This window comes from Carcharhinus amblyrhynchos, chromosome 30 (assembly GCF_965287045.1).
Source record: "Carcharhinus amblyrhynchos chromosome 30, sCarAmb.v2.hapA, whole genome shotgun sequence".
NCBI classification, from domain to species: domain Eukaryota; kingdom Metazoa; phylum Chordata; class Chondrichthyes; order Carcharhiniformes; family Carcharhinidae; genus Carcharhinus; species Carcharhinus amblyrhynchos.
The window spans coordinates 19,916,644-19,942,523 of record NC_137353.1 but is presented as its reverse complement, the minus strand read 5'-3'; the positions used below and the strand labels follow the sequence as shown (position 1 = coordinate 19,942,523).

The window sequence follows — 25,880 nt, the reverse complement described above, 5'->3', positions numbered from 1 at the left end:
CACAGTAATCTGCTGTGATACATAGGGATAATATTACGGTTAGCATTCATGTGTTTTTAGTTGGAAAGGCCTTTTCTTTGCAACAGGTTGTTTTTATTTTAAATGTTATAAAAGAATGGAGAATTCAAATGTCTGTTTATTTTCTGGGTCAGATTCTGTTTTGGGGGTTAGAGATGTCACCATGGACTATTCCCCAGAATCAGTTGCATTCTTGGACACACGCATCTCCATTAAGGACGGTCACCTCAGCACCTCACTGTACCGCAAGCCCACAGACAATCTCACAATGCTCCACTTCTCCAGTTTCCACCCTAAACATGTTAAAGAAGCCATTACCTATGGACAAGCCCTCCGTATACACAGGATTTGCTCAGATGAGGAGGATCGTGACAGACACCTCCAGACCCTGAAAGATGCCCTCATAAGAACAGGATATGGTGCTCGACTCATAGATCGGCAGTTCCGATGCGCCACAGCGAAAAACCGCACCGATCTCCTCAGAAGGCAAACACAGGACACAGTGGACAGAGTACCCTTCGTCGTCCAGTACTTCCCCGGAGCGGAGAAGCTACGACATCTTCTCCGGAGTCTTCAACATATCACTGATGAAGACGAACATCTCGCCAGGGCTATCCCCACACCCCCACTTCTTGCTTTCAGACAACCACACAACCTCAAACAGACCATTGTTCGCAGCAGACTACCCAGCCTTCAGGAGAACAGTGACCACAATACCACACAACCCTGCCACAGCAACCTCTGCAAGACATGCCGGATCATCGACACGGATACCATCATCACACGTGAGAATACCGTCCACCAGGTACATGGTAAATACTCTTGCAACTCGGCCAACATTGTCTACCTGATACGTTGCAAGAAAGGATGTCCCGAAGCATGGTACATTGGGGAGACCATGCAGACGCTACGACAACGGATGAATGAACATCGCTCGACAGTCACCAGGCAAGACTGTTCCCTTCCTGTTGGCGAACACTTCAGTGGTCACGGGCATTCAGCCTCTGACCTTCGGGTAAGCATTCTCCAAGGCGGCCTTCACGACACACGACAGCGCAGAGTCGCTGAACAGAGACTGATAGCCAAGTTCCGCACACATGAGGACAGTCTCAACAGGGATCTTGGGTTCATGTCGCACTATCTGTAACCCCCGTGACTTGCCTGGGTTTGCAAAACCTCACTTACTGTACTGTCTGGAGACAATACACATCTCTTTAAACTGTGATCAGTGCTCCTTCCACTCACATTATCAGCCACTTCAGGTCTTGAACAGCAGGTTAGGTGTAAGGATTCGCATTCTAATCAGTAATCTCTAAACTGTCTGTGCTTTATATGCTCTGTCTGAGGCCAGAACTCTCCATTCACCTGACGAAGGGGCTAACCCGAAAGCTTGCGAGTATATTATCAAATAAATAGGTTGGACTAAAACCTGGTGTTGTCAGACTTTTTATTGGGGGTTAGAACCAGAGTGTCAAGATCCTTGATATTAATTACATTGGTTACTGACCTCTGAATAAAGCATAAAACTCTTTCTTGGGGTCAACTGCATGAATATATCAGAGATATGATTTATTTCTCTTGTTGGCCTTGTTAGTTGAGCCCTACGAAGGGCCTCCAGAGTTTAAGCTGATTTCCATTATCTACAACATGACCTAATATGTATAAAGAACACATAGTGAAACATTTCAAAGGGTGTCACAGGAACAGTATAAAACAAACTCTGACACTGAGCTACAGAATCACAGAATTGTTATGTTACAGATTTTGTCCCATTGTATCTGTGTCAACTCTCCAAATGCGCATTATGACTAATTGTACAGTTGAAGTCGAAATATAGTTTAAAAACAAAGCACTTTGGGGTGGCACGGTGGCACAGGGGTTAGCACCTCTGCCTCACAGTGCCAGGGACCCGGGTTCAATTCCGGCCTCAGGTTACTGTCTGTGTGGAGTTTGCACGTTCTCCCTGTGTCTGCATGGGTTTCCCCCGGGTGCTCCGATTCCCTCCCACAGTCCAAAGATGTGCCGGGTTAGGTTGATTGGCCATGCTAAATTGCCTCTTAGTTTCAGGGCAACTAACAGGGTAAATACCTGGGGTAACGAGGATATATAGGGCCTGGGTGGGATTGTTGTCAGTGCGGTCTCTATGGGCTTGATGGTCTCCTTCTGCACTGTTGGGATTCTATGATTCTAATCTATGATTCACTTAAATAGCTAATCATTGAGAAATCATGATAGAAAAATTAAGGCAGAATATGGTTCAAAGTTGCAGGCAGAAAGAGATTAAATAGAGAAACATGCAAAGGATCCACTAATTATATATATACTTCTGTGGCTATAGGTTTACAGTAACAAACGGCTTATTTTCTAATCAGAATGCTCACTTAATTGTTATAGCTATCATGGTTGGTTTGGTATCAATAAAACAATAAAAAAGCTTAACAACAACAACTTGCATCTCAAGATTGCTGCAAAAAGACATGTTGTCGAAGCTTTTTATCTTGCATTCATCAGGGCAATCGGAAGAATACTAATCTCAGGGGAAACACAACTTTATGCTGTATGAGAACAGGGTACTGACTGGTTGACAAGTGGACTCTGATTAGTGGAGGCTTCGCCGTGGAGAATGCATTAACAGCTTGACTCTGATTGCTCATAGCATTGCCCTAAAGAATGAACATGTGAAAGACTGTCACTTATTTTGTGTAGCTGAAACAGGTGAAATGTGTGTACCTGTCTTTTCTTGTTTGCAATGCACAGGCCCTGTGTATCAGTATCTGTAGTTTCCAATACACGCAAATGTCCCACACTGGCACTTAAATTCACATACCACCTTACTCATAGGTCTTTACAACTTGACGCAGTATCCTGCTAATAGAGAATATCTCTCATTTTGCTACTGCATAGTGAAACAGCTGGCTGTGTGAAACAGCTAGTTTCAGCCGTTGCTCGAGGTTTTGAGATACCTTGTCCTTCCAGCATAACCTGAGGTAGACTGAGCATTTTTCAGCCTGAAAATGATGGTCTCAGGCCTGTCCAGGAGTTTGCCCAATATACAGCACGAAATGATGAGATCAGAGTGCCCAAAATCCCATAAGATTCACCCTATTTCAGCATCAAGTTTGCATGGTGAGCCAATAGCTCAGGTCCTATTAATGATGAGACCAATCTTATAGCACATCAGACTGTCAGGATCCCAATATGTGTGTTGACCAGTGAAGGTGGGCTTAGGGTAGAATCCCCAAGGCAGATTTTTCAACTAGTACATCAGGGAGGCTACAGAAATTTGCTATGTCCGCTACAACTCTCACCAACGTTTACAGGTGCACCATAGAAAGCATCCTTTCCAGATGTATCACAGCTTGCTATGGCTCCTGCTGTGACCAAGGCTGCAAGAAACCACAAAGGCTTGTGAATGTAGCCCAGTCCATCACGCAAACCAACCTCCCATCCATTGACTCTGTCTACACTTCCTGCTGCCTCAGGAAAGCAGCCAGCATAATCAAGGACCCCACATCCAAGAGTCATTCTCTCTTCCACCTTGGATCACTGTCTGAGTGGAGTCTGCATGCTCTCTCCATGTCTTTGTGGGTTTCCTCTGGATGCTCCAGTTTCCTCCCGTAGTCCGAAAGATGTGCTGGTTAGGTGCACTGGTCATGCTAAAGACCCCAAGATAGTGGTCAGTGCAGATTTGATGGCCCAAATGGCTTCCTTCTACACTGTAGAATTCTATAGCGCAGAGGAATCTGAATCTGTGAATCGTTTTAAGAAGTAGATAGATATATTTCTAATTTTAAAAAAGGAAAGAGGGATATGGGGAGATGGATGGGAAGGTGGATTTGAGTCCCGGAAGAGATCAATCTTGATCTGATTGAATGGCAGAGCAAGCTGGAAGAGTTAAATTTGCCGATTTCTGCTCCTAATTCCTATGTTCCCATCATAATAAATTAAATCAGAAGTAAAGGGGAGTGCAGGAGAGGGCTCCATGTGAAAGGTGAATTTGTGAGCGGGATGGAGCAGATGAGGACGTGTAGGGGAGCGGGTGAACATATTAGTGACATGTTGTACATGTATGTACACACGCTGCACACACACACAGACTCCGCCCCGGCTCCCTGCAGCGCCCAGTCCCGGCCTCTGATCAGCGGCAGGCGGGGAGAGAGTGAACTCCAGCCCGGGGACGGGGACAGGGAGGGCCGGTCCTGATGGTTTTCCTGTCGCTCTCCCGCTGGATCCGGAGCCGAGGCCCCGACCGCTACTGGCGGCACCGGGAGCTGCTGCAGCACGCCCGGGTGAGAGAGAGCGGGAGGCCCGGGGGTGAGAGAGAGAGGGAGGCCCGGGGTGGGGGGCTGTGCGGGAGGCGGGAGAGTGTGCGGGAGGCCCCGGGGCCTGGCCTGGCCCGACCCGATCCCCGGGCTGGGTTAGAGGCCGGATCCCCGGGCTGGGTTAGAGGCCCGATCCCCGGGCTGGCTTAGAGGCCCGATCCCCGGGCTGGGTTAGAGGCCGGATCCCCGGGCTGGGTTAGAGGCCGGATCCCCGGGCTGGGTTAGAGGCCGGATCCCCGGGCTGGGTTAGAGGCCGGATCCCCGGGCTGGGTTAGAGGCCGGATCCCCGGGCTGGGTTAGAGGCCCGATCCCCGGGCTGGGTTAGAGGCCGGATCCCCGGGCTGGGTTAGAGGCCCGATCCCCGGGCTGGGTTAGAGGCCGCGGGCCGGGGTTGGGGGCTCTGTCTCCCGGTTCTGATCCCTCTCTCTGTCTCCGGCAGCATTTCCGCGGCAGGAAGAACCGCTGCTACAGCCTGGCACTGCGGACCGTGCGGAGAGCTTTCCAATACTCCACCCGGGACAAGAGGCTCAAGAAGCGGAACATGAGGCTGGTAAATCCCGGCACACTGCGGCAGCGAGTCGGGGAGGCAACTCATCCGAGCCCGAGGCCCAGAGCAGCGGCCTGACAGTGGATATGGGGAACTGGGTGGATACGGAGCATTGCGCTGTATTAGCTTAGATAGATATAGGACTCCAGGTGACTTTGGAGCACTTGCTTGTATTTACCTGGGTGGATGTGGGGCACTTAGGTGATGATGGGCCACTAGGTGGATATGAAGCACTGCTGTATTAACCAGGATGGATATGGGGCATTGGTCTGTATTTAACCTGGGTGGATATGAAGCACTGTGCTGTATTAAGTTGGGTGGATTTGGGGCACTAGTCTGTATTCATTTGGGTGGATATGGAGCACTGGGCTGCATTAACTTGGGTGGATTTGGGGCACTAGTCTGTATTCATTTGGGTGGATATGGAGCACTGGGCTGCATTAACCTGGTGGATATGGATCACTGGGCTGTATTAACCTAGGTAGATATGGAACACTGCTGTATTAACTTGGGTGGCTATAGAGCACTGGGCTGGGTTAACCTGGGTGGATATGGAGCACTGTGTTATATTAACCTGACAAGATATGGGACACTAGGTTGATATAGAGAACTGGGTGGATGTGGGGAACTGGGTTGCATTAGTGATTTGGACCACTAACTGTGTTAGCCTGTGTGAATCTGGGCACTACACAGTCTTAACCTGGGTGGATAGGGAGCATTGTGCTGTATTAGCTTGGGTAGATATGGGACACTAGGTGGCTAAGGAGTACTGGGGTGTATTAAGCTGGGTGGATATGGGGCACTGGTTGGGTATGATCACTGTACTGTATTAACCTGGGTGGCTGTGGATCACTGGTTTGTAGTCACCTGTATAGATATAGAGCATTGCGCTGTATTAACCTGGATGTGTATGGGTTATTGTGCTGTATTAAACAGGATGGATATGGGGCACTGCGCTGTATTAACCTGGATGGGTATGGGGTACTGTGCTGTATTAACCTGGCTCTGACAATGAGTTTCTGAAAGCCTTCCAGCAGTCACTATTCGAAGATGTTGAGGGGAGTCCTGCGTTGACCCAGATGTTCATTTCTCTTCACAGAATTGTTCCGGTGCAGAAGGAGGCCATTTGGCCCATCATGTCTCACTGGCTGCTCAAAGAAACATTATGACTCAGTGCCACTTCCTTGTCTTTTCCTTGTGCCCTTGCACATTGTTCCATTCAAATAATCACTGGTGCCCTATTGAATGCCTTGATTGAACCTGGCTCCACCATGCACTCTGGCAGTGCATTCCAGACCCCAACCACTTGCTGGATGACAAGGTGTTTCTTTCGCAAATCACAGTAAATCTGTGCCCTCTCGTTCTTGATCCTTTTACGAGGGGAACAGTTTCTCCCCATCTACATCTGTCCAACCCTATCGTGATTTTGAACATTTCTCAAATTTCCTCTTAGCCGCCTTCTCTCTGGGAAGAACAGTCCCAACTTCTCCAGTCTGTCCTCATAACTGAAGTTTCTCATCCCTGGAACCATTCTTATAAACCTTTTCTGTACTTTCTCCAATGTGTTCACATCCTTCCTGTAGTGTGATGCCCAGAATGGTACTCAGTACTGCAGTTGAGGTCAAAGAATCATGCAGTGCAGAAGAGGCCTTTGGCCCATCAAATCTGCACCAACATTAGAAACGCCTGAACTCCCACCTTATCCCACTTGCCCAGCACTTCACCCATGGCCCTGAATGTTATGGTGTGCCAAGTGCTCACCCAGGATAGAGGCAACCCGCCTCTACCACCCTCTCAGGCAGCGCATTCCAGACCATCAGCATCCTCTGGGTAAAATGCTTTTCCTCACATCGCCCCCCCAAACCACCTGCCCCTCACCTTAAACCTATGTCCCCTCGAGGCTGACCCTTCAACTAAGGGGGACAGCTGCTGCTTATCGACTCAGTCCGAAAGTGGTTAGATGCATTAGCCATGCTAAATTCTCCCAGAGTGCAGTGACTGGGGGATTTTCACAGTAACTTCATTGCAGTGTTAATATAAGCCTACTTGTTGCACTAATAAATAAACTAAATTCATAATCTTGTGCACCTTGATCCGGGAGCTCTCAGTCTTCTCTGCTCCAATGAAAACAACCCTAGCTTACGCAACCTTTCGTCATAAATTAAACGTTCCATCCCAGGCAGCATCCTGATAAACCTCCTGCGTACTCTCTCCAGTGCAATCCTTTCTATAATGTGGCGACCAGAACTGTACACAGTACTCCAGCGGTGGTCTCATCAAAGTTCTATAGAATTCCAACATGACTTCCCTGCTTTTGTAATCTATGACTCAATTAATAAAGGCAAGTGTCTAACAAGAATCTTGTACAACTTCAGTATAACCTCGCTCTTTTATTTTATGCCACTATTAATAAAGCCCAGATTACAATATGCTTTATTAACTGCTCTCTTCACCTGTCCTGCTACTTTTAATGATCGATGCATGCATACATCCAAGTCCCTCTGCCCCTGCACCTCCCTAAGAATTGTACCCCTTTTATATTGTTTCTCTTAGCCTTCTTCCCACCAACTTCCTATGTTCTTTCTACCAACATGTGTCATCTCACACTTCTCTCAGAATATGTCTAATCTACGCAACAGCTTTTCAGAATGTGCGATCTAGTTTTGGGTATCCCCTCTGACTGTGGCAGCCCCTTTCTGATGTATTTGCAAACCAGAATGACTCAACTCCATAAACACTGACTCTAAATTAACCCCCAACCCACATTATGGATACGCTGTGTCTCAAATTATCATCCAGGGCACATGTAAGGGAAAATGACTCGACACATTTACTTTCACAGAAAATTCCCTTGCTCTAAACATCTGGAGCTTATAGTGAAAGAAATAAAGATGTTTTGTTCTGTTTCAGCTTTGGATAAGCAGGATTGCAGCTGCATCCCGTGAGCATGGACTCAAATATCCGATGTTGATCAGTAACCTGGTTAAGGTGAGGGTGCAGTCCATAAATATTTCAATGGATTTGAGCGTGGCACGCTATTTTTATTTCACTCTGCGGTAAAAGGTTCTTGTGAGCTAGATGTTAAATTTGCCTCTTGGCTGTTGTCGCCTCCTGAATCAGAAAGTGATGGATTCAGGGCTTGGGAGCTTCCATGCTGTCACCACAGGGGCGGACTAATGTCCCAGGCATTGTCTTTCTGAGCGAGGTATTTAACTACACTGTCCGATGGGGTTGGTGGACGTGGAAGTTCGTTGATACTAATGTGTCGAACAACATGAGAGTTCTTCTAGTGTCTTGGCCAATATTTAAACAGTCCTACCAAAACAGATTAATTAGTCCTTTATCCAAGGTTTTAGGGCTTTACTGTTTGCAGATTGCCAGCATGGTGGCACAGCTGCCTCACAGTACCAGGATCCAGTTCAATTCCTGGCTTGGGTCACTGTCGGTGTGGAGTTTGCACGTTCTCCCCATGTCTGCATGGGTTTCCTCCCACAGTCCAAAGATGTGTGGGTTAAGTGGATTAGCCATGCTAAATTGCCCCTTAGTATCAGGGGGCTAGCTAGGCTAAATGATTGGAGTGATGAGGATGGGGCCTGGGTTGTGGTCAGTGCAGACTCAATGGGCTGAATGGCTGCCTCCTGTACTATAGGATTCGATGTAAAAGAGAGTACACTCCCAAATCAAACAGCCAACTTATTCTGAGGAGACTTCAGAAAGCCTTATGAATACAAAATCTCTACACAGTAATTCGTCTTTCTGTCGTGTCAGGTTGACAAGAATGCAGGAAAATTAAAATTAGATTGCCAATTAGGGAACCATTTTGTTGTGGTTTGTGTATATCATTGAAAATAAACCCACGTCACACTGGGTGTCGTCAGTGTAATGAAGCTGTAAAACCTGGACTGCAGGCATAGAAGAAATTTATAGTTGCAGTTTTGAAATTAAGGCTAAGATCAGACCTTCAGATGATTCGATTCAGTTCCTTCTCCAGCTTCTGCTGTCAGCTCCAGAGCAGCATGTGGAGAAAGTGGGCTACCAGCTTTCTGAGGGTGGACTAACTAGTGGGACGAGTACAAATACTGTTAAATTACTGAAGGCAAGTTCTGTGGTGACCAGTGTGAGATTTACTAGGTTGCTACTGGGACTTGATGGTTTGAGTTTTAAGGAGAGGCTGGATAGATTGGGACTTTTTTCCTAGAGTGTAGGAGACTGAGGGGTGATCTTGTACAGGTCTACATAATAATGAAGGGCACAGATCAGCTAGATCGTCAACATCTTTTCCCAAAGCTAGGGGAGTCTAAAACTAGAGGGCACAGGTTTAAGGTGAGAGGGAAGAGATACAAAAGGGTCCAGAGGGGCAATTTTTTCACACAGAGGGTGGTGAGTGTCTGGAACAGATACAATTTTGTCTTTTTAAAAAGCATTTAGACAGTTACATGGATATGATGGGTATAGAGGAATGTGGGCAATTGGGACTAGCTTAGTGGTTTAAAAAAAAGGGTTGACGTGGACAAGTTGGGCCAAAGGGCCTGTTTCCAAGCTGTAAATCTCGATGACTATGACGCGGAGTATAATGAACTACTTCCACCTCGCGGATCTGAAGCTATTTGAGAATATAGCGTACAAAAGCAGTAAAAGCTGAAAAAACCCAGCAGTTCTGGCAGCATCTGTGGGGAGAGAAGCAGGAGTTAATCGTTCCAGTCCAGTGTGATCTTTCAGAGCGGAATGCAGCCAGTGGAATACAACAGGTCAGGTTTGGGAATCTAAGCGACATTGGAACTTACCAGAATTCTCAGCAAGCTTGAGGGACCTGGGTTTGATTTCCGGCTTGGGTCACTGTCTGTGGAGTTTGCACAGTCTCTCCATGTCTGCATGGGTTTCCTCCAGGTGCTCCTGTTTCCTCCCACAGTCCAAAAGACGTGCGGGTCAGGTGCATGCTAAATTCTCCCTCAGTGTACCTGAACAGGCACTGGAGTGTGGCAAGAAGGGGGTTTTCACCATAACTTCATTGCGGTGTTAACGTAAGCCTACTTGTGACACTAATAAATAAAAAAGTTGGCGTGGAAGTTTTCTGTGGATTTTTAAATCTACTGTCACAATGCAGTCAGCATGCGTTAAAGTGCATCTGTGTATCAGCAAAGGATTCCAGTTTTCTTGGACTGCACATACATCTCCGTTCGAACAAGTCTGTCAGCCTGAGACTCGAAGGTAAAGGAAGTTTTGAAAACTGGATGTGATTCTCTCTGAATAATTTAAAAGGTTTCTTTCTCTTTGGCAGTGCCAAGTGGAGCTGAACAGGAAGGTCCTTGCGGATCTGGCCATTTACGAGCCGAAGACCTTCAAGTCTCTGGCAGCGCTCGCTAAGAGGAGGAGAGAAGAGGGTTTCAGCGATGCGCTGGGTGACGGTAGAGAACCCACTGGCATATTTTCACGCATCGTGCATTCAGGCTAAAGGGGTGTGAGCGTGAATATTTTCCCACAATACTCCTTACCTGATTGACTGTTAATTCTGCCACACTAACAAACTGTTTACGGCAGACTGCCTCTTGCACCAACTGTGAAGATCTTGGTGATCCTCCGTCTAGACTATTTGTCAAGATGTGTGGGCTTGACTGTGACAAGTGTGCGCAAAATTCTTGCAATAAAGTTTTTGTAGTGAAATGTGATAACTTGCAAACGATAGTTTTGGGGAGAGGACGTTGTGGGACGGCGGGGAAGCTGGCAGGAGAGTGGGTGTGTTTGCAACTCTTAAGGAACTAAGATTCATTGATAGTGAGGTAGAACCTGTGATTTATTGTAGAATGGGAGAATGTACTTGATCATTGGAAGCAATGATAGTTGGTTTTCTTACAAAAGTAGCACAAATGGGAATTATAGTTTCCTGCAATGAGGGCAGCCTTGCGACTGTAGTAGTGGAGGAAGGGATTTCAAAGGGAAGTCTATTGATTTGCTCCCTTGCATTACTGCTTCCACTTTAACCCAAACTATAATTTGTTCTGCTCCAATTAGTTAGGAGAGACGGTGGCATCGAATTCACTGAACATGTAATCCATTTAAAGCTCTGGGGTTGTGGGTTCGAATCCCACCGTGGTAGCTGATGGAATTTAAATTCGTAGAATCATAAAATCCATACAGTGCGGAAGGAGGCCATTTGGCCCACCGAGCCTTTGCCAACAACAATCCCACCCGGGCTCTTTCCCTGTAACCTCACGTATTTACCCTGCCAATCCTTCGGAGACTAACAGGCAATTTAACACAGCCAATCCACCCAGCCTGCACATCTTCGGACTTAATAAATCTGGAATTGAAAAGTGAGTCTCAGCAATGGTGACCAAAACTACCATTGATTGTCATTTAAAAGCCATCTGGTTCACTAATGTCCTTTAGGGAAGGAAATCTGCCACCCTTACCCGGTCTGGCCTACATATGACTCCAGATCTACGGCAAGGTGGTTGACTCTGAAATATCCCAACAAGACACTCTGTTCAAGGGCAACTAGAGATGGGCCCAGCCAGTGACACCCACAGGGACCACTTGCTGCCATTTTATTGTGTGTACGTACACTCAGTACATCTAGCCCAATGATAGCAGTCAACACAATGTAAATGTTCTGCAGCTAAAACGCATCAGCAGCTTGCTGTTGTATGTGGGGATACAACACAATAGTTGGGGCTTTTCATCCCACTCTTCGAAGAGCTAGGCCATAATCCTTGCGGTCTTGTGTGGTTTTCTCCCTGTTAGTAGGGATAACTCAGACTGGCTCCAACACTTATTGGCAATGATGCTCTGGCATGGTGCAGAGAGAGGCCATTCTGCCCATCATATTTAGCCATACAGCTTCCAACAGTTAAGATCCAGACCCAAGTACCTTTCAAATGAGCTGAGTGCTTCAGCACAGCCACCAACTTAGACAGTGAATTCCAGACACCCACCACCCTCTGGATGACAAAGGTTTTTCCTCATGCTCCCTCTAAACCTGCAACCAATCACCTTAAATCTACCCTCCCCCTGCAATAATTGACCCCTTAGCTTGGGGAAACCAGTCTGTGGGATAAAACTGGGGTGTGGGAGTTAATTGGATATTGCTGAGTTGACGCACACACAACAGGGCAAGTGGCCCCCTGCCTGCTGCTGTAAGGTTCTCACTGCAATCTGCAGAGACTGAAAACAGGAATCCTGTCAGCTTGTCCTAAAATATCGGAGACCGTTTCCTCTTCAATCATTGCTTCTTGTGAATGTGTGTTTTTCTCCCTCTAGTCTCCCACGTCTTGGGCTTGTATGTGTCTATTCCTTCGTCTCTCTCTGCTTCCTGTAAGGACTCCATTCCATTTTCTCACTTTCTCCAGCTCCGTTGCATCTGTCTTGACGATGCTTCCTTTACCATCGAACCCCCCTCTCCCCACCATGGCTGACAGGGCACTCAACCGTGTCCGACCCATTTCTCACACTTCTGCCCTTCCTCCTTTGTTTCCCCTCCCCCTCAAAAGTTGTGGGGACCATTCCTTCTGTGATACTCGAGCCCAATCCTCTTGTCACCCTCAACACCACAACCCTTCCCTAGGTACCTTCCCATGTGATCACAGGAGTTGTACTTCTTGCCCCTCTATCTCCTCGCTCCTCACCGTCCAAAGCCCCAAACACTCCTTCCTGGTGAAACAGCAATTCATTTCTTTTAGTTTAGTCTACTGCATTCATTACTCACCACATGTCTCCTTTCCATTGGGGAAATCAAAAGCAAACTGGCTTACTGCTTTGCAGAACCCCACTTGGTCATCAAACGTGACCTTGACCTTCCTGCCGCTTGCCATTTCAATTCACCATCTTGTTCTCATTCTCCCGTTTCTATCCTTGGACTTTCCAAGGAAGCCCAACACAAACTGGAGGAACATCTTCTGATTAGGCACTTTATAGCCTTCTGGACTCAACACTGAGTTCAACATTTTCAGACCACGATCCCTATCCTCCATTGTGATTGGTTTTTGTCAAGTGTAAGTGGGGTATTTTACAAGGTGGCAAAGATTCACTCAGGAAGTTAGTGTCACTGGAACAAAAGAGACCAGAGACCAATAAGAGAAGTTATCCCAATGATCACAGATACATGGACGTCTCGGTCAAGTTCTGAAATGATCAGTAAAAACAGAATTGTTATACATTTTCTTAATCACATTCCCCGCTCTTCGTTTATTTAAAATTACTTTCGTTTAGTGTACACGCATCAATACAAATCTCTGTCAAGTACCTCAACCAACTGCAGAATACCTACCTACCATTATGATGATATTTCATTTGTCCATAAAACCCAGATGCTAACTTTCTTTTCGGTTAAAGCTACTTTCCTGTTGCCTGGTTATGGTCAATGCTAACATAAGGGTCAAAGTGGATGTTCCCCCTGGCTCACTGCCAGGCTTAATAGACATGTGTTCTTGCATCCAAGGTCATATCTGTTCTGTGTCTGGGCAGTGACTGAACCTATTCATTATTATTTTGAGGGAGGCAATGGCCCAATGGTATTATCGCTAGACTATTAATCCAGAAACTCAGCTAATGTTCTGGGGACCCGGGTTCGAAACTCGCCATGGCAGATGGTGGAACTTGAATTTAATTTAAAAAGTCTGGAATTAAGAATCTAATGATGACCAAGGAAATCTACCATCCTTACCTGCTCTGGCCTACATGTGACTCCAGAGTCACAGCAATGTGGTTGACTCTCAACTGCTGTCTGAAATAGCTGAGAAAGCCACTCAGTTCAAGGGCAACTTGGGATCGGCAATAAATGCTGTCCTCGCCAGTGATGCCCATGTCCCACAAATGAATAAAAAATAGTTTCAGAATGTGTTACCTCATAAGAATCTTTCAGAGATGAGTTTTGGGTTCCCAGGCCCTTAGCTCTGAACTATTTACCTTTCCGATCACATCTTTCATAACTTGCATTTGCCAAAGTGAACAATCACAGTAAAATACTTGAAATACAAGTTTAAAGTTTATTTATTAGTCACAAGTAAGGCTTACATTAACACTGCAATGAAGTTACTGTGAAATTCCCCTAGCCACCACAGTCCGTCACCTGTTTGGGTCAATGCATCCTAATCAGCACGTCTTTCAGAATGTGGGAGGAAACTGGAGCACCCGAGGAAACCCACATAAACACGGGGAGAACCTGCATACTCCACACAGACAATGTCCCAAGCCAGGAATTGAACCTGACTTCCTGGCACTGTGAGCCAGCAGTGCTAACTACTGTGCCACCGTGTTGCCTCTACATTTAGAATATCAGCTTACACATTTTAAAATCATTGTTATTGTATTGTTCTATTAGTGTATTTACATGTGTGTAAGTTACCAATTAACTCTTTAGTGTTGCCAGTGCCTGTATACTGCCTAAAAACTAAGAAAAATGTAAAATAATTGCTTTCATCAAGTTTTAGTCTGTATCTTGCTTTTATTTTCAGACTGAGCTGACCTTTATTCTGCTATTAACACTCTGTTTCTTTTCGACAACCACCACAACTTCCTTTGCCTTTTGTTCCAAGACATCTTTGGAATTTAATCTTTACCGCCCTCTGATCCATCTCTGATCTTCACTTTGTTTGCACCTGACCCTCTCCCCTTTTCCAACAGCATAAAACTCCTGCCCAACACATTTCTACCTCTGTCTAGTTCCATGGAAGAGTCATATTAGACTTGAAATGCTAACTGTGTTCACCTCTCCAATGATGCTGCAATGTGTAATACATTGCCTTTGTCTCTACCCTTTTTGTTATCTTTTGTCTCTCCCCGCCCCCATGGCTATTGATAATTCCATTGCCCGCTCCCCCCCCACCCCCACCCCCGTTTCTCCCCCTTTCTGCCGACCAATTTTTCCACGCTTTTGTTCACTTGATCTTACAGAATACTGAAAAGCCTAGATAGAGTGGACGGAGAAAGGATGTTTCCACTATTGGGAGAGACTGGAACTCGAGGGCACAACCTCAGAGTGAAGGGGTGCTCCTTTACAGCTGAAATGAGGAGGAATTTCTTCAGCCAGAGGGTGGTGAATCTGTGAAACTCATTCCCACAGAGGAGGCCAGGTCATTGAGTGTCTTTAGGACAGAAATAGATAGGTTTTTGATCAATTAGGCGATCAAGGGTTACGGGGAGAAGGCAGGAGAATGGGAATGAGAATCATATCAGCCAGGATTGAATGGCGGAGCAGACTTATGGGCCGAACGGCCTAATTCTGCACCAATATCTTATGGTCTTTGTCCTGCCCTCACTCTTGCTCTTTATCTTCCTCCTTTCTCCCTTGAAGAAGAGGTATGCCCATCTGGAATTTCAAAGGGAGTGGCCAACGAAACATTGGCCTGTTGGTGAGGTGGGCATCAAGGAGCCAGACGTTTGCTCGGAAAGACTGGACCATAGCTCGTGCAGGAGCTGCTGGGAAACTGAGCAAAGCTAAGTTCTTGGATACAACATCTGGTTATTTGAGCCAGATAGTCACCTTGGGGCTGGATGGACATTGCCTATCTCAGCTTGACTGTACTATTGTGCCCATGAAACATCTCCTTCCACACAGCCACAGGCATAAAATGTGGGAAACAAGTGTTGGGTTTGCCAAGGATTTGACAGCAGAGACAATGGCGCAGTGGTAAAGTCACTGGACTTATAACCTAGGTTAATGTCCTGGGGACATGGGTTCAAATCTCACCATATCAACTGCTGGAATTTAAATTCAATAAATAAATCTGGAATATTAAATTAATCTCAGTGATGGTGCTCATGGAGTGTTGTAATAACCCATCTGGCTTATTAATGCCCTTTAAGGAAGGAAATCTGTTCTTACCAGTCTGGCCTGCATGTGACTCCAGAGGCTCTTAGCCACCTCTGACACGGCCTGGCAAGCTATTCAGTTTAAGGGGCATTTAGGGATGGGCAATAAATGCTGACCCACGTCCCATTGAAAGAATAAAGAGATTGTTGCTTGCCTTGATAACTGCCAAATGATGCAGTAACAGCAGCAGGCCATTCAGTCCATTGTGTCTCTGCTAGACCTAGTCCCCCACCCTAACCCACCTTGGATAGCAATGTTTTCATCCAGCTGTTCCTGAAAAGAGAGAGGAGAGCTATGTTTGTGTACAGTATCATTTAGATACTAATCTGCTTCCGCCACCTCCTCTGGCAGCGTGTTACAGGCACCCAACACTCTCTGCTTGAAAATCACCCCTACCCATCTCCCTCCCACCTTGAACTTCCACCCTGGGGGAAAAGCCTCTGACTATCCTCCCTGTCTACACCTCTTATAATTTTGGAGACCTCTACCGTCGGCCTCCAACTTCCAGTGAAAACAATCCTCGTTTATTCAACCTCTCCTCATAGCCAATGTCCTTAAGACCAGGCAACATCCTGGTGAACCTTCGCTTTAGTTTTTGGTATGAAGGTGACTGAGGTTAAAGAGTTTTTTTTGTAGGCGATAATAAAGGAAGGTTCCGCCAGGGGGAGCCGCTGGGAGGTTCCGCCAGGGGGTGCTGCTGGTGCAGATTTGGGAGGTTCCGCCAGGGGGAGCCGCTGGTCCGGATTTGGGAGGTTCCGCAAGGGGGAGCCGCTGAGCTGTTGGGAGGGTCCACCAGGGGAAGCCGCTGGTGCGGATTTGGGAAGTTCCGCCAGGGGGAGTTGCTGAACTGCCGGGAGGTTCCGCTAGGGGGAGCCGCTGAGCCGCAGCCCGGACCGCTTTCGCTGTTGCACCAGGTCGGGGCCCGTGGCCGCCATATTAACGCCGCCGCCGCCCGGGGAGCGGCTCCATTGACTCGGGACAGGAGCGGGTGGCCGAAGGTCGCTGCAGGAAGCTCGGCGCAGCAGCTCGGCCAGGCTCCGGGGTCCCGTTCCGAAGGAGCTGGATCGGGGTTCATGTCGAGGTAAAAGGCTGGGGGAGGGCAGCGGCCGGGATCTGGGGCCTGGGCCTGCGGGGAGAGTTCCTGGACCAGGCCCCGGCTCCTCAGACCGTCCGGGGCCCGGGTCTGGGATCACTGGGAGTGGGGAAGGGGTTCAGCCTCCCTTCGGGAAAAAACTCTCCGATTTTAAGTAGGTTTGTGAAAGGTCGACAATCCTCCCCAATCCCAAACCTAGCCCAATCCGAACCCAACATCTCTCAATCCCAAAACCACCTCAACCAGGGGTTGGAAAGCTGTCTGAGTTGCATTGACATAGCGCCTTTTATACCACTGGGCTTTACAGACACTGTACAGCAAGCTCCCACAACAGCAATGTTATCTTTCTGTGTTGTGTTAGTAGAGGGATAAATATTGGCCAGGACACTGAGGAGAAGGTCCCTGGTCTTCCTTTGAAATAGTGCTGTGTGATCGAGTGTCCATTGGACGGCTCGGCTGAAAGGCAGTACCTCCAACAGTGCTGCACTCCCTGTGCTGCGCTGAGTGTTGGCCTGGATTTCTGCACTGCAGCCTCGTGAAGTGGGACCTGAACCCACAGCCTTTTGTCTTGAGAGGTGGATGTGTTTGTTACCAACTGACTTGCTGTTGATTGCTTAGCTAAGCTTTCTGAGAGCCTTTGTAAAGGTGTTAAAATCCATGGTGTATTGGCTGAGAGGAAAAGCTGCGAAGTAATCATCAAGGCAATGATACTGGGCAGGAGCACTGGAGTGTCTTGGGTTTGGTGCTAGGGTTTTGCTGTTTCTGGTGCATTTGGAAACAGTATTTTGGACCAATTTATAAATATTAAGTTCAAATGTTGGTGGGAAAGACCGAGCAGGCAGCAGAGTCTGATGCATTCTACAGAAAATGATTAGGAGATAGGGCCAAGGATTTTAAGGGAAAACTTGTTAAAGGTCGGTGCAATTGGAGTTGCAGTTAGAATAAGCAACATTAAAAGAGGGAGTGTTCACAAACTCAGGATGTGGACAATGTGCAAGTCACTGGTTCTAGTCTGTCTTAAACGTTGTACAGCTCTGGATGCCATATGAGAAATTTGGAAGGAGGGGTGACTAAATTCATAAAGTGAGATCTGAGAAAAGGCAAGTTGCTGTATTTATTGAAAATGAGGTCTCTTGGGGCAGATCTTGAGATATTTGATTGCAGTTTTGACTAGCTGAATAATAATGAGATTAAACAACCTGGCCTGTACGTTAACACGTGATTTCATGATTAAGCCAGATCAAATTAAGCACCAGGAAAGTTGTCGAGAGCTATTTTCTGCTGTCCTGTTTGGGACTGGCTGCTTAGAATAGTTGATAATATTTCAGTGCATTGAAACGATCTAGAAACCTCTTTGAAAAACGAGCTTTTCTCATGCATCTCATGTCTTTGGATTTCAGGTAGATGATTTTACTTTTTTAATTTGTGGGATGTGGGTGTCGCTGGCAAGACCAGCATTTATTTTCCATCCCTTATTGCCCTTGAGAAGATGGTGGTCAGCTGCCTTCTTGAAATGCTGTAGTCTGAGGTGTAGGTACACCACAGCGCTGTTAGGGAGGGAATTCCAGGATTTTGACCCAGTGGCGCTGAAGGGACGGCGATATATTTCTAAGTCAGGATGGTGAGCGGCTTGGAAGGGAACTTCTAGGTGGTGGCGTTCCCTGTATCTGTTGCACGGGTCCTAGATGGTAGTGGCCATGCTGTACATTGGCTGGGCACCTTTGTGCTTGATGAAACTGAGAATCTGTTCTGTTCACGGGTAACACATAAAGGCTTTCAAGCAATATTGACAGGTTAAGTAAGTTGGCAACAGGGTGCCAGATGAAGTACAATGTGGGGAAATGTGAGGTTATTCACTTTGGCCATAAAAATTGAAAAACAATATTTTTAAAAAGTCATGAAATTTGTAAATATTGTTCAAAAGGACTTGGATATATTCCTGTAAGAAAAACCCCATAAAAGTAGCATGCAGGAACAGCGAGCAATTATGAAGGCAAATGCTATCCTGGCCTTTATTACAAGGGGAGTGCAAGAATAAGGAAGTGTTGCCCCAGTTGTACAGAGCTTTAGTGAAACCACACTTTGTTCATCTCCATTTTTAAGGACAGATATACCTGGATGTTGTGGCTGTGCCATCATTAAATATACTTGAGGGCAACAGATTTTTAGTTTCAAGGAAGCGAGGGGTATGGGAAGCGGATGGGAAAGTGGGGTTGAAAGCTTAGATCTACCATGATCATATTGAATGGTGGAACAGAATTGATGAGCCGAGTGGTCTACTCCTGTTTCTTATATCCTCGCTCAGCTTTACCTAATTGTCACGCTTTTAAAGATTTGTATCGCCAAACTCCCCTGTCTCATTATCATTTAGTCTATTTAATAACCTTGCCAAGTTGCACCATCTCATGCACTTGACATTAAATATTATCCACCACCTTTGTCCAGCCTACTCACCTATCTCCTGAGACTATTCTTTGTGAATACCCATGCATTGGCTGTGAATGTTAGGTTTGTGGTCCCCACACTGAGACCAGGAAATCTTTCAGACAAGCGGTGGCCTTGGTGTCCTTGGGAGTGCATCAGTGTTCATATCTCATCTGTACTGAAGTCGCAAATGTCTTGATGAATGTTAATTATTTGCTATAGAGTGTTTTGGCACCTAAAGCTTACTTGCTCACAATGTTAAGCTGACAGACTGGTAACCACAGACCTATCACTTTTTGACAAAAGTGATGCTTGTACAATCTTGAAGAACTGTGTCAAAACTTCCATATCAGATACTGTTTGAATGTTCACTTTTAGCTTTGAGCCAATGGCAGGAATGCTGCTTCCTCTTTTGATTTGAATTCCCCCTACTTCTTTTGGAGGAAATTATAGTTTTCCGCAAACTATAGTTATCCTATCTGATGGCTCCGATAACTTCTCTTGGACCTGTCCATTTCCAGTCTCACGCTAGCATGTACGGTCCTTTTTCCACAATAAGATGTTTTGCTCTTCTGTGTTACCGAAATTGCCGTGTTTCTTCCTTGCCAGTGTTTTTTTTTCATATTTTCTCTTCACTTTTCTAATCATTTTGGCCCCGCTATATTTCCTACATTCCAGAAGATTTTTGTGTTGTTATTATCAGGTTTGGCTTAACACACATTTTTAATTATTTTAATTTGGGTTTTCACATCCGATGAACTCCAGCTTCTTGTTGCAGCGTCTTGTACATAGCCTTCAATTTCTTACCCTTTGGGATTTTTATCTCATTGAAATTTTATTTTTGCGAAAATAGACTTTATTCATAAAATATCTGGTAGAACATTACAAACGTTTGAAAATAGCCGTCACAGTGCAATAGTATTCAGGTTTTCTACATAGGCCATGTTGCGCTCTGAGGTGTTTTAATACAATTGTGATACAATTGTGTAATATTCACTTTATACATTCAACGTGAGTCATTCTGCTTGTGAGGTTTGATACAATTTCCAGCCCTTTGGCGCACTATGGCTGAAAGGTCTTAGATTGTGATCTTTCATCATGGTGCCTCTGCGGGGGCTGCCCAAACTTTAGTGCACACTCCAGCTAGTTCTGGACTGTGGAACATGCCAACAACGCAACACTCAACTGAGAACATCTCTTTGCACCAAAAGACATGTTTTGGGCAGACCAAGAGCATCTTTCACTGGGCGGCAGTTGATGTTTGTCTCCGAGTCCCAGGGAACAGCCCATAAAGCACAGAGTCTTGCATCACAGAATTGCTCAGGATGAACCGCAACAGAAACCAGCACAATTTTCATTTTTCCAGCAAAGTACAATTACCTTTAACTGTTTCCATTAATTTATCAAATTCTGGTGGCTATTTACAGAGCTTTCCCATCCTTGCATTACTGGCTGTCTCCATATTATTTCCTGAAACTTGCATCATTGTCATTGAGACAAAAAATTAACTTCTCAAAAGCAGCCATGGAGGTATTGTAGAAACCCCTCACCTTCATTGCCCTTTTCCTTGCTCTTACCTCAATCTGTCTTTGAATAATTAAAGTCACGTTATTATGGCCATGTTATTCCTTTGTTTTTTATTCTTTAATTTGTCTAAGTATCTCCTGCTGGCCTTCAGGCAATATGTGTGTGTGCACTAGAGTATGGGTTCCCTTAACTAAGCAAATAGGTTCAGGGCTTCCATTATCGTTATACTGTAATGAAATAATTAATATTGTTGTCCCTTCTCTTTCCTAACTGTCTTGTAAATTTCTGTCTTGGATATTTCCTAAGCAGGAACATTTAGTTCTCAGTCCTGCCCTAACTTAAGCTGCCTTTCTGTTAATGCTGTTGAGTGTTTTTAGTGTGCCAAATAGACCGGTATGAAAGGAGTGCGGATGGTCAAAATGGAGAATACTTTATAGAGTGTGTCCAAAAATGCTTTGTAAATCCCTAAGTTTCAAGGCCGACAAGGAGTGAAGCATTGCTGACTTTAATCAAGAAATGCGGCTGGGTAAATAACTCTTCTGAGACCAATTGAGAATTAATGAACAGATTCAGAGTTTCAAAAAACAGGCAAAAAAAAGGAGTAAAGCCAAAGATACTTGGTTGAAAAATGGCAAAATTCAGTGAGGTTAAACTGAATCTGGTCAAATTAAGCCAGATGGGAAATTTAGCAAATATGACGTGTGATCAATAGTGGGAAATCGTCAAATAATCCCAAAATTCAGTTAAATACAAACTAGCAGAGTTCAGTGGAAAAATAAATGAGAAATAACTGGGTAAATACATAGAAACAGGGCCGACGTATTAAAGAAAATCATAGGGGAATACAGCAAAGAGAGGAGATTAGAGGAGAAGCAAGAAGAAATATCAACTAGGATAGCAGGTAACAAAACATTAATGAGGGCTGCGAGAAGCAAGTTTAAAATGTTGAACGAATAATTACGGAAAGGGTAAGACTACTCACAGAAGAAGAGGGAAACCCAGTTTTAAAGGCACGGGGGGACGGGGAACAGAGCCAGTGAATACTTAATGCCAGTTTTTTAATAAGATGAGAATGTGTCAGAGCAACAAACATGATGAGAAAACTGCTTCTGCAGCAAGTGAGTGGAGGACAAAGTGGACCAGTCACCAGGCTCTGACACTCAAGCAAGGCAATAGAAGGGACTCAGTGAGGCAATAGCAGAGGTTCTGACTACCATTTTCCAATCTTCCTTAGATGTGCAAATTGTGCCATGGACTTAACCAAAGTAACATCTCTGCTCAAGAAGGGAGAGGAGGCTAAACCAGGTAATTATAGACCAGATAGTCTCAACACCAGTTATGGCACACTCTTAGAATCCATACTCCCAGATAAGATGTACGGATTAACAAAGACCAAGGAGCACAGGCTGATAGAAGCAAGCCATGTTTGGCAGATTTAAAAGTTTCAGTTTGGATTGGTAAAGTGAGTATAGTGGATATGCTTTCAGAAAACATTTGATGAGGTAGCTCAGGATACAGGTATGTAAAGATAAAAGAAACATAGCGTTAGTTATAATGTGCATTACCTAGATTGGAGATGAGTTGAAAATGGTACATGCCAGGGTCACTGCTCAGCACCATTTGTCTCCTGAATATCTATGATTTGGACTTGGGCATAGGAAGAATTGGATAGGAACTGCAAGGAAAATGGTTACAAACAGTGAGGCTGATGCTGTAAGATTTGAGGTGGATGATATTTCAGAATACGCCCTCATGGCAACTATCATTGCAGGTGAAACAAAAGGAAGGAAGTTGTGTGGTGATTTGGCCACAGTTAAATGTTCTGTACTCTTTTGGGCCTGCTTTTCTAGGAAGAATGCTAAAACCTTCGAGAGCATACAGTATAGATTAACTGGGATTATACCAGGAGTGGAAAATCATTTGTTTTTTTAGGGGGGGTGGTGGTGTGCATGAGTGCAGATATTGGGACTACCTGCATTTGAGTAGAGCATGGAGATTTTTGAAGAATGATACAACACTGTAGGAGACCTTTCAGCCCATCGTGTTTGGACTGGCCATTTGGTGGAACTATCCAGTTAATCCATGCTCTTTCCCCATAGCCCTGTTCTTTAAACAAAAACTTTCAAGTATTTGAAAATGTAAACAAAAATTGAAGTGTTGAAATTATGGTTGTTTCCAACCACCCTTTAGGGCAAAGCGTGTCAGATCACAGCAACTCACTATTCTCAGGCTCTTTTGCCTGTTAACTTAAACTGCCTCCTCTAGTTATTGACCCTTCTACCATTGGCATCAGTCTCTCCTTATTTTGAAAACGTGTGAAATTGTTTAGCCTCTACTCTGAGGAGGACAGGCCCAGCTTCTCCAGTCTTTCCATGTCACTGAAATCCCCATTCTGGCATCATTCTAGTCGATTGTTTCTGCACTCTCTACAAGGCCTCTGCAAAGTGCATTGTCAAGAACTGCTCTAACTGAGACCTAACCAGTGTTTTATCCAGGTTTAGAATAAATTCCTCACTTTTGTACTCTCTACCTCCATTAATAATGAAGCCCCATGTGTTTTTTTTAGTCCTGACACCTTCATAAGATTTATGTTTGTATGTTCAGTCACCCAGCACTATCACTCCCCAGTGTCTATTTTTGCCTCTGCTTTAACATTTCCTTGCTTCATTCTTCTGTATTGACATTAAATTTCACTTGCTGTATGCCTGCCCATTTCACCAATCACTGTCCTGAAGTTTGTTACTGTCCTCATGATTTACCACATCATTAGTATGGCAGAAATAAAATGGTCCTGCAAAAGGCAGTTACGAGAATTGGACAGGATCCCAAGGGTAGTAATGCCCAGATTACTCCTCCTCTATGTACTTTATCATGTCTTCAATATGTCTCAGTGCTTCACATCCAATCGCTTTTTGAACGGGAGCCCACTGACAAATGGACTTACTATTGAGTTCTGTTTTCAGTTCTTAATGAAGACCATTGTAGTCACCTTGTCTGGAACCAAGCTTGTGTATATTCCTTGGTGAAATATTTTGGCAATCCTGTTTTAATTCCTTCTGAGTTGAATCTAATAATATCAAATATACACTTTAAAAAATTTTGACTGCTTAGTGATTTTGTTTTAAACTTAGATGAGCAACAACAGTAACAAGCGAGCTCCAACAACAGCCACACAGAGACTGAAGCAGGATTATCTTCGAATAAAGAAAGACCCAGTGCCTTATATCTGTGCTGAACCTCTCCCATCGAATATTCTTGAATGGTAAGTGTACATAGTGTTAAGAAATTCGCTTAACTAATTGTGTGTACATATCTCTACATCACATTGGTTAAAGATGAGGGAGCTGATTCAGCAATCTTGGTAGACCAGGGCTGCAGAAAGATCTTACAGTCAAACCCACAATGTACTTCCAGTCTGTCCTTAATTCACTCATGGCTTTGCTCCTCCCCATCATCATGAGTTCATGAGAGTCCATTCCCTGTATTGATCACTTGTGAGGATCTTCTAAAACTAAATTTGCCTTTACTGAATTGAACATGTGGCCCTGTAACCAATTGAACCATTTTTCCAACTTTTCTGAAATATTTGCAATCATAAACACCTTGAAGATAGCCTCCTGTCAGAGCTGGGAAGTGGAATTTTCTCCAGAACTTTTCCTCCTAACTTAAAACCTTTAACACCAGAGGACAGCTATGTTGTTGTCCGATTAACTCCTGTGTAAGAAGAACACCAATAGGGTTCATCACGAGAGGTGGGCTGTCTAAAGCACAGTTTGGCGCTCGCTCTCGTATTTAGGCCGTACTATTTTAGACCCTATTGTTGATCGCTTTGTTGGATCTGCTGATTGTCAAATCCAGTGAGCTTTCTGAGGATTTTTCCAACTTCATCTGTAGCTAATTTTAATTCCTTTCGTTGGTTCTTTACAATTTGTGCTTCATTTTCACTTATTCCCTTGTGATGCTTAGATCTTCCTTGTGAAAGCAGTGCAGCCCGCCCGCAGTTTCTGCCATACTGATGGCGACATTGTCTGTAGATGAATTACTGTGACACACTTTCATTGCTTTGCTCCAATTTTATACAAAAAAATCGATCCTGTAACTATGGGCACTGAGCAAAATAAACCACCCAACTGAACCAATCTCATTCCTAAAAATAAATTCTAAATTCTTTTGACTGGGACAGATTGGAACTGACTCTGAGAAGTGCTGAAATTCTATGATTGATGGAAGCTGAACCTATCAAATTGAATAAAATGCTTTTTCAAAAATCTTTCCCTGAGCCATTTTACATTTCCCATTTGACTAAATGGTACAAAATAAAGCTGCTTTCCCAGATTTGAGTATGTTTTGATTTTGCCTGGTGCTGTTCCTGAGTTTATCTAAATTTTCTTCCTTTAATGAGGTTTGCCAGTAGGATGGAAGAGATTAGCTTAGTTCATTTATTTAGTATTAATCCACAAGTAGGCTTACATTAACACTGCAATGAAGTTACTGTGAAAATCCCCAAGTTGCCATGCTCCAGCATCTGTTTGGATACACTGAGGTAGAATTTAGCATGGCCAATCCACCTAACCAGTGCGTTTTCCAGACTGTGGGAGGAAACCCATGCAGATTCCGCACAGACAAGGTGGGAATTGAACCCAGGTCCCTGGCACTGTGAGGCAGCAATGCTAACCACTGTGCCATCGTGCCACCTTGAGTCATGAGCTTGCAGCTTGTTTTATGAAGCTGTGCTGCTGTTGATGACGACTGTTTTGTGAATGCCCAGTTTTTGGGGCTGCTGAATCACAGAATTGTTACGGTGCAGGAGGAGATCATTTCATAGAATCCTACAGTGTAGAAGGGGGCCATTCAGCCCATCAAGTCAGCACCGACTGCAACCCCACCCAGGCCCTATCCCTGTAAACCCTCATGTTTACCCTAGATAGTGTCCCTGACACTAAGGGGCAATTTAACATGGCCAATCCACCTAACTGCACATCTTTGGACTGTGGAAGGAAATTGGAACACCCAGAGGAAACCCATGCAGACATGGGGAGAATGTGCAAACTCCACACAGTGACCCACGCTGGGAATCAAACCCAGGTCACTGGCACCAAAGGCAACTGCTAAGCACTGCATCATGCCACCCATTTGGCCCAT

At 45.1% G+C, this 25,880-nt stretch overlaps 2 protein-coding genes across 4 annotated transcripts in view; both read left to right on the top strand.

The window, feature by feature from the left end:
• Positions 1–4,112: 4,112 nt before the first annotated feature.
• mrpl20 (mitochondrial ribosomal protein L20) lies at positions 4,113–14,306 on the top strand. Its single transcript, XM_080215042.1, has 4 exons — positions 4,113–4,307; positions 4,780–4,890; positions 7,798–7,875; positions 10,166–14,306. Exons 1-4 carry the CDS (start codon positions 4,221–4,223, stop codon positions 10,337–10,339), a joined length of 450 nt encoding a protein of 149 aa, XP_080071168.1. The 5' UTR covers positions 4,113–4,220; the 3' UTR covers positions 10,340–14,306.
• A 777-nt stretch (positions 14,307–15,083) lies between these two features.
• The window catches only part of ube2j2 (ubiquitin-conjugating enzyme E2, J2 (UBC6 homolog, yeast)), a 28,769-nt gene continuing 17,972 nt past the window's right edge, over positions 15,084–25,880 (top strand). The window contains exons 1-3 of one of the 3 annotated variants that reach the window (XM_080215172.1): positions 15,084–15,537; positions 21,973–22,043; positions 23,870–24,000. In XM_080215172.1, coding sequence (XP_080071298.1) covers positions 23,870–24,000 — 131 coding nt within the window. In that variant the 5' untranslated portion in view covers positions 15,084–15,537; positions 21,973–22,043. Of the gene's footprint in view, positions 15,538–16,580; positions 16,776–21,972; positions 22,044–23,869; positions 24,001–25,880 lie in introns of those variants that run through there. The other 2 variants (XM_080215171.1, XM_080215170.1) reach the window with 2 other exon arrangements.

Coding starts and splice junctions, on each gene's coding strand:
- mrpl20 (XM_080215042.1), top strand. CDS start 4,221: ATGGTTTTCCTGTCGCTCTCCCGCTGGATCCGGAGCCGAGGCCCCGAC. Junction 4,891..7,797: donor AGAAGCGGAACATGAGGCTG/GTAAATCCCGGC, acceptor GTTCTGTTTCAG/CTTTGGATAAGCAGGATTGC. Junction 7,876..10,165: donor TGATCAGTAACCTGGTTAAG/GTGAGGGTGCAG, acceptor TCTCTTTGGCAG/TGCCAAGTGGAGCTGAACAG.